Source organism: Numida meleagris, chromosome 1, assembly GCF_002078875.1.
Source record: "Numida meleagris isolate 19003 breed g44 Domestic line chromosome 1, NumMel1.0, whole genome shotgun sequence".
Classification (NCBI taxonomy): Eukaryota; Metazoa; Chordata; class Aves; order Galliformes; family Numididae; genus Numida; species Numida meleagris.
The window spans coordinates 74,374,170-74,382,692 of record NC_034409.1 but is presented as its reverse complement, the minus strand read 5'-3'; the positions used below and the strand labels follow the sequence as shown (position 1 = coordinate 74,382,692).

At 45.3% G+C, this 8,523-nt stretch overlaps 1 protein-coding gene across 1 annotated transcript; it reads left to right on the top strand.

Moving 5' to 3' along the window:
- M6PR (mannose-6-phosphate receptor, cation dependent) lies at positions 2,949-8,475 on the top strand. Its single transcript, XM_021394750.1, has 7 exons — positions 2,949-3,119; positions 4,486-4,659; positions 4,874-5,046; positions 5,135-5,244; positions 5,453-5,583; positions 6,063-6,189; positions 6,738-8,475. The coding sequence occupies exons 1-7, from the start codon at positions 2,971-2,973 to the stop codon at positions 6,858-6,860; spliced, it is 987 nt and encodes a 328-aa protein (XP_021250425.1). The 5' UTR covers positions 2,949-2,970; the 3' UTR covers positions 6,861-8,475.

The window sequence follows — 8,523 nt, the reverse complement described above, 5'->3', positions numbered from 1 at the left end:
AGAATTTGACAGAAATATAGATTATTTCCTCACTTGTTTCTGCTGAAGAAGTCTCTAATCTGCTTCCCCCCACACCAAAGCAAAGAGTGCATGACAAGATGTTTCAATCAGGCTGCTGAGTACTAGGGTTCAATCCCATGAAAGAGGAAACTTGAGGCTACATTCTGAAGACAAAAAATGTGAAGTTGGAAAGCTGTGCAAAATAACTCAATTTATACCAGAATGGGGGTGTCGGAAATATACCATTTCTTATGCTGCCAAGGGATGTCTTAAAAGCAGCACTGAGTGGAAGGGGTGATTACTTGCAAAATTCATGTTCTTTTCTTGCCAATGCAAAAGGCCTTCATTGCATTGTAGCAGTAATTGTGAGAGTGTGCAGGTCTGAAGAGCTCCCTCTCAAGACAGAAGCAGATGGATAGGTATAGTACAAGGTTAAAAAGACCACTGAGATAAGCAGTGGTTATGGTAAGCCAGAAGCCATGCTATCAAAAGGGAAGTAGAAGTGTTGTTCAAAAAGCAGATTAATAGCCTGGTGTGTGAGGTCAATAATCACACACTCAGGAGAGACATTCCTTATTTACTTCAGACTTGTGCAAGCCTAAGTGCTTGGTGTTTTCCCACAAATCAAGCACACCAAAGAGAACTATCCACCACTATAGTTATACACAAAACTTGTGAAGTTAATAATTTTTCCAGTCCATTCTCCTTGTTATGATTGGTTAGTAATTTTTATACAATTATAATATTGTTGACTATATACTTTCACTACTACGCATGCACCCGGCCAGGGGTCTTTTCAACCTGTGAGTGTGACTTTTAGTATTATAATGAAGGCAGTTCAGCTGAGCATACATGTACCTTGAGTTTTCTTGCCAAGTTGGTAACATCCTCAAACCATCCTGATTAATGTCCTCCTCAAGGTCTGCTGGTTTTGGGATGTCCCTGGTTAAAGCATACTGTTTATTCTTCTGATACCTACTACAGTGTTGGCTCAGTTTTTAGAGTTAGTTTTCAATAGAGGTGTACAGCATAGGTTTGAGACAGAAGCCTTGTGAGCTTTGGACACTTTAACAGAAATCTCTTTCTATATTCAACACCCAGTACAAACATGCTTGAGAAACAGGCAGGCACTGAGAGCTGGCATCTCTCAAGACCACTAACAGTCAACTTCTCAACAGCATCAGTAACAAGACAGAAATTGAGCTAGTGAAGAGAGTCCAGCAAAGGACCGTTAAGCACCATGACTAAGAAGCACCTCACACATGATGAGAGGCTGAGAGAGCTGGGACTGTTCAGTCTGGAAAAGGCTCAGAGGGATCTCATTACTGTATATAAACACCTGAAGAGAGGGTGCAGAGAAGATGGAGCCAGCCTCTTCTCAGTGCTGCCCAGTGCCAAGATCAGAGGTAATAGGCACAAACAGGAGCACAGAAAGTTCCCTCCAAACACTAGGAAGCACTTCTGTGCTGTGGGGGTGATGGAATGCTGGCAGAGATACTGTGGGGTCTCCTCCTCGGAGATTTGCAAAAGCCACCTGGATGCGGCCCTTGGCTCAGAAGGGTTACCAGGTAACCTCCCAGACAACTTTGGTCTTTCAGACATACGAGCAACACAGGAGAAGGGATGTCTTACCTGAATGATTTCAGTGGAAATTAGAGAAGTGTAGGGATGGCTGTCAAGCTCAGTGAGGGAAAAATTGCTATAGTCATTTTGAGAGCTTAGCTGGGAACGTAAAGTGCAGGTGGAAATAAATCAATGAAATTCAGATACTGCTTAAATACCCAGACTAAGGAGGGAAGGCTGCGACCAAAGGCTGAAAAGGAATTAGGAAGAGGACGATGTTATCTGTGGAAAAGTGAAGGTTGGTGGGGAAGAATTAAGAGCTCTGTTTTTATTTGTTTTACAATTTTCCCTCAGATATCAGCAGTAAAGTAGAATCCTTAGTTTGGACACAGAAGACTGACAGATACGCAGACAACACAGTTAATAGCTAACTCTGCATGTAAATAAATCCTATGCAGCTGCCTGTGCCATGCTCCCAGAGGAATCAGCAGTATGGTACAAACTGTCCGACTCAATCCACCAGCCTTCCAGGATGCATGCAGTGCTTCCACCCAGTTCTTCTCTGGTCAACAAGTATATCGTACAAACGTATCCTCCTAAACCAGTGACTTCTCTAGAATGTTTACAGTTATTAGACCCTGCATTACCTTCTTACTAAAAGACAAGGCCCAGTTGTCCCACCTCTTCTAAAAAAACAGAGCACTAGAAACTGGGCTGTCATCATCACAGCTGGGGTAAATATCACTTAAATAGGCCAGTCTCTGATCAAGTAAAGCTCTGTTAATCGCACTCGGGATGTTCAAGCATACCAACCTCACCCGTGAGCAGCTGGAATTCCTCTACAGTGACACAGAACGCAGTGGCTAGAGGAGACACTCTTACTCAGAAGTACAACCCATACAAAGAACAGATGTTCAGCTCCAGAGGATGAGAGCTGCTATAGGCGCGAAGCAGCAGAGCACTGACCGCCTGGACCCAGGCAGCCCGCTACCCGCAATCCCACCACACGCACTCCGCGGGCATGGCCTCGTGAGGGCCCACGGTGCGTGCTTCGCTACCACTGGACGAGCCACTCCTGCCGCCAGCCGCGCTTCTCCGCGGCTATTCGCGGGGAGAGGGCAGTCCCAAGGAACTACTCGGGAGCCTCCTGCACTCATTAGAAGGGAAGAGAAGAGGGTGGGAACTTCGGAAGCTTTCTCTGTTGCCTATTGGATGGAGAAGAGAAAGGAGGCGGGCTCCAGAACAGCTCCAGTTGCAGGCTGGGGCGGGGTTTGAAAGCCGCCCCTTTCTATCTCCGCTTCTCATTCGCTGAAGAGCAGCCAATAGGCATGCCTATGGCTCGTTACGGAGGTTTCCTTGGGCGGCGCGGCGCATTGGTTTTTGTCATCCTCTTCCTATTTCCGGTTCATGGGGCGGGCGACGGTAGCGAGCCGGTCATGGCTGTCGCTGTGGCCCTTGGGCTCTGCCTCTGCTCGCCGGGCACGGCCTGTCCCTGAGCAGCCCCCACTTGTCCGTCGGGCCGCGGTGCGGGCAGAGAGGACCGTGCGCGGCAGCAGGTGGGTGTGGCGGCGGCGGCGGGCCCGGCTTTTTGCCGCCTACTTCTGCAGCGGGCGCGGAGCGCCGGGAACGATGCGGTGGGGCCGCCCCGGGCTGACTCCGTGCCCAGCTGTGAGCAGGTGGCTTCGGGCAGCTGCCACTCAGGCCTGGTTCGGCAGCCTGAGCGGTGACTAGTCGGCGGAAGCCGGCAGCATTGCCGCGCAGTTTCTTCTTCCAGTGTCTGTGTGAAGGAGGCGTTTTCAGATAGGTTGCCCGAGAAAGTCTGCTCCAGTAGTGAGGGAAAAGTTCCTCTTTCCTCTCATGAGGAGCAAATCACGAGTTCTTGTGTCACGGGCCTCCGCAGCGTGGTGTATCTAACCTCAGAATGTATCTAGCCTCTCCATCTTTGTGTTTCTCTCCTTGGTGATTGCAACTGGCTCAGCAGATGTTGCTTGACAGGATGGGCCGAGGGGCAAAGATGACGTTCCAGCTGCCTGTCAGTCTAGTTGCAGCAAGGTACTCATGAAACTGTGGTTCGTTTGTTCCCAGCATTTGGAACTGACATCCTCAGTAAGAGAAGCAGAGGGGATATCTGCTGTCCCACTGTGATCCTGGTACAATTGCAGAGTGCTTTCATGTGCTATTTTAGCATAAGCCCAAAGGCTGAAATTTCAAGATTTCATAGAATTACTAAGGTGGGAAAAGACTACTAAGATCATGTAGTCCAATTGTCAACCTATTGCCACCATGCCCACTTGTCTTCATTACTCCCCTTTTCTTGCATTTCTCATAGGATGTTTCAATTTCCTTTTTCAGTTGATGAAAACTGTTGTGTGGTGTTGCAGCTGAGTACTACTGAACGCGTTCACATTCTCAGCTGAAGTAGTACTGGAGGATAACATTAGCATTAAGGAGCTTGAGCAGGCAGAGCCTGACAAGTCGCAGTGGCTCTTCACTGTAAGCTCTTCACACAAAAGCTGCAAAGAGGATTGATTAGAGGCCTGGTAAATTATTATTTGCTGACTGGCTTCTCAGTGGGATGTGATAATGAACAATAGCTTATGCCTGATACTTACACCAGCATTCAGCCTGTTAGGCTCTGCTTTGGCTGAATCAATGTTGGTTAACATGCTCAGCAGCAAAACTTTTTGTGATCCTAAATCAAAATTCAGAAAATAATCCCAAAGAGGTCTGGTAGATTGTTTTGCAGTACAAGAGATTAGAATGTACTGTCTCTTGAGAACTGTGAGGTGTTTATAGATTTTGACTTTTCCTTTTTGCAGCCAGGATTGAGGGAGTGGCCAACAATTGACTTTATGACCCTGTAGTTAGTTTGTAGAGGGCCGAGATGGTTAATCTCATGTGTTCTTTGTGGTATGTATCCAGGATGTCATCACATTGCCATACCTCTGCTGTGCTGGTAGTCCTTATGGCCCTTGCTGTTGGTGCGGGGGCTGAACCACTGACAGAGAAGAGCTGTGATGTGGTTGGTGATGAGAGTACTGAGTCGCAAATGGAAAAAGCCCTGCTGAAGAAACTAGAACCTCTGAGCCAAATGAGGTATGGTACAAGCAAGTATCAACTTGCTATGGACCTTAGGGCTGCACGCTGCTTACACCTACTAGGTCAAGGGGGATGGAAGAATTTGGGCCAGGCTTTAGGGTGGGCTCTGTCGTTAGCGTGGGCTGTGACCTGGCTTCCCAGGTCTTGACTGTCAACTGCTTTGAGCTCTTTGTAATTTTGTTGGCTGTCTTCTATCCTCTCTCCGCTGCAGATTTAACACGACTGTGGAGATTGGTACAACTGAAAACTATGCCTACCATTTCAGGGTATGCAGAGAGGTCAACAGCAGCTTAAATGATTTTGCTGGCCTAGTACAAACAGATAGGCAGTCTGGAAAGACTACAGTGATAGGAAGAATCAATGAAACCCAGGTCTTCAATGGAAGTAAGACTATTCGGTATCTCTCTTATTTGGTATCTAGCTTTTGCCTGTTGGTCTGGATTTCCAGCCTATATTCTTTCTCTCTTCACAGGTGACTGGATCATGCTGATTTATAAAGGAGGTGATTCATATGGTAGGCATTGCAGTGGTGAGAAGAGAAGAGCTGTGATAATGATTTCTTGCAAGCGAGGAATTACAGCGGTGAGTGACAATATTAAGTAGGAGAGGAACAAGAGGCTGTCAGACAAAGTTTGTTTATAAGCAGAAGAGCCTTGAGGATGCAATAACATTTTCTTGTGTTCTCTGGTGGGTTGTTTAGCTGCACCAACAGTCCTAAAACTACCTTCTGGTGAAGTTCAGTATAAGCTCGGGTGTATTTTCACATGACTTAACTCTTCCCAAATTGCAGAGTTCATTCAGCATTATTTCAGAAGAGAGGGAAAAGGAGCAGGACTGTTTCTACCTCTTTGAGATGGACAGCAGTGTGGCCTGTCCAGCCGAGGATTCCCACCTCAGCACTGGCTCCATTCTACTAATCACGTGAGTTGCTGGAAGATGTTACACTAGCCTAGGTCATTGTAGTGTACATATTCACAGTCACTGTTTGTTAGATGTTACTGTGGCCCAAGCTTTGTAGACAAATTCTATGTTAAGGCATGATGCTGCAGAGCTGCTCTGTTCCCTTCGTAGCTTACATATCTGTGCACTGAAACATGGAATGTGTGACTTCCTGGAATTGTACAGCAGCTCTTTGTCAGGGTTGGAAATTCAGACTAGGAGCCTTGACTTCTCATTTTCTGTGTTTGTGCTTTGGGGCACTACTTCATGTAGTTGTCCTGAAAAATTTTTACTAGCAGATCTATATGTTTTTTGACCTTTTCTGGTATGGTCACTCTTCAACTCTTTTCTTAGGTGATGCTCAGCTACTTGCTCCGCTGCCAAACTGAGACAAGTATAGCTAGGTTATAAGAGACTGCTTGTACAATTTTTCTGTTCTGATTTTTAATTCTGCCCTCTAGGTTTTCTTCAGTAATTGCAGTCTATATCATTGGTGGGTTTCTCTACCAGCGCCTTATAGTGGGAGCAAAGGGCATGGAGCAGTTTCCACACTTTGCTTTCTGGCAAGATTTGGGCAATTTGGTGGCGGTGAGTGAAAATCATTGTATATTCCCAATCCAAGCCCATGTGTTAAGACATAATAGAATGGCACCTGCATTGTCTTCATAGACTGTTTCTTGGATAGACCTGCCACAGTGTACCCTGTGGGAAAAGAGGGTATCAATCTTACTCTAGGTAAGGGGAACTCTGTTTTTAATTCCTTGATGCAGCTGGTTCCCTGCTGCTCGTTAAGATTAAGACTTTTCAGGTACGAATGTTAAGCTGGGAACTGTGGAATGTTCAGGTCTGATTATGTGGAACCCTTCCTTGGTCACCTTAAGTAGTGCTGTTTATCCTGTGTGTGTGTCTGTGTTGCTGCATACTCTTAACCAGTACCACATTCTACCCCAGACCTAAGTTTCAGGATTGGCTAGGATATCTCTTCATATGCTCCTCTTATTGGCCTAAGATGTGGACTTAGCCTCAGATAGCAGTGGGGTGGGCATGCTCCTGTAGCAAAATGGAATATGCTTTACTTCATATAGCTGCTGATTGTGCATACAGTCTAATTTCAGTCTAACAACTTGTGCTTGTAGGATGGCTGTGACTTTGTCTGCCGATCTAAGCCTCGAAATGTACCGGCTGCATACCGTGGTGTGGGTGATGACCAGCTGGGTGATGAGTCAGAGGAACGGGATGACCACTTGCTACCGATGTGATAGGCTTTCAACACTGAGTTCTATTCTCCCCATCTCCCCCCGAGCCAGTTCTTCTCTCTTCTGATTTTCTTTACATGATATGCTTTGGCTGTCTCTGGTGTCTCAAGTCTCATGGATGCCTCTAGGTGTGAACAGCACTGGTCCCCAGTGGCATGCCTCATTACTGTAAACTGTTCTGCTGTTTTGTTTTTTTTTTTCTTCCAAAAAATGTAGCAAAGCTATGGGGAGCAAGTGCTGAGAGTTGATAAGACAGCAAGAAAGCAATGTGAGTGTTCAGCACTGAGCGGGAAGGGGAGTTTCTTCATTGAGAGGAAGAAAGGGCCATGAATGGATGCAGAAAGGGGAAGTCTCAGTTTTAAAAAAAAAAAAACAAACAACAACAACAAAAAAAACCTGAGACTGTAGCAGAGGGGTCTTTAGTGTTTTTTTTTTTTCCTGGGATTTACAGAATCTGTAAGACACTGATTTTATTTTTGTTTCTTTGAAAGCGTTTTGGCTTTTCTAGCTCCTGCACTGTTGTACAGTTTTTGCCAGCATTACCTGCATGGAATGCTCTATGCTGAACTCACTGTGGTTGGAAGAGGCATTAGCAGCTGTGTAGTCTTTCCTTTTTCTAATGCCAGTATGTTGAAAAGTAGACACCTGTTTCCTTCAACAGGTGTAAAGGGATGCATGTCATCATCTCAAACTGGAGAGGAGCAATGCTAAGAAGGACTGAGTTAAATGCTGTTTCACTACTTTCGAGTTCAGTCAAAATACTATCTTCTCCATCATAGAGGAGGGAAAAAAAGGGTGATTATGTTCTAAGTAAAAAGGACACTTTCTGAAGGTGTAAGTGACATCAAGGCAAAATAAGAAAGAGACAGCTAGCACTTGAGTTCTTTAACAAGTCTCTCTTGAAGCTTTATGCCCCACACAGCTCAGTCATGGTCAGAATTATGATCTCATGCTTCCTGAAGCTTCCTTATTTAAATGTTTTCCTGGGAAGCTACTAAAATTTTAATAAAAGGGTAAGAATGCTAACACACTCAGAACTCTGTTTAGAGACTCCTGCGCTTGTCACTGGCCCCTTCAACATGATGCATACCAGTCTTAAAACACTTGCCCCGTGCATATGGTACTTGGATACTGCTGGGAGCAGGAGATAGCCTTCCACTTGGGCACTAGTGAAAAGCAGATACAGCTGAGTTATAAGACTTAATTGGAACCTTTAGGAACTTGGTACCTTGATTCATAATTGCTTTTTGTTTAAAGTCTAGCTCCTCACATAATCCCATTCTGCCATATTGTAGACTGGAAGAAAACCATCTTTGGTCTTGAGGGCATAGACTGTTGAATATCTGTTCCCTGCCATTAGCAGTAAAGTTAGTGGATTTTTATACTGACAGAGCAGTATAACCAGTGAGAGTAGGGGCAAAGAGATGACCCTGTTCTCTTGCTGAGCTGAGTGGGCAAACAAAAATCAAAGCAGGAATTATGGTCTCAGTCTTTCTCATAACATGGGAAAAAATGAAGTCATTAAGCCAGCTGATGCTGTTTTTCATGGTGGTTTCAGGTAACTTGTTTTTTGTACAAAACAACTTTCAAAAATAAAATGACCGAACAACCTGCTGAAGTGTTGTGCTGATGTAACTAACAGCTTTCTTTTGGTTCTAGACCACCT

Bases quoted from the DNA above. Each gene is read 5' to 3' on its own strand.
- M6PR (XM_021394750.1), top strand. From the start codon at position 2,971: ATGGGGCGGGCGACGGTAGCGAGCCGGTCATGGCTGTCGCTGTGGCCC. The intron at 3,120-4,485 runs GTGGGTGTGGCG...GTATGTATCCAG, and splicing joins AGGACCGTGCGCGGCAGCAG to GATGTCATCACATTGCCATA. The intron at 4,660-4,873 runs GTATGGTACAAG...TCTCCGCTGCAG, and splicing joins GAACCTCTGAGCCAAATGAG to ATTTAACACGACTGTGGAGA.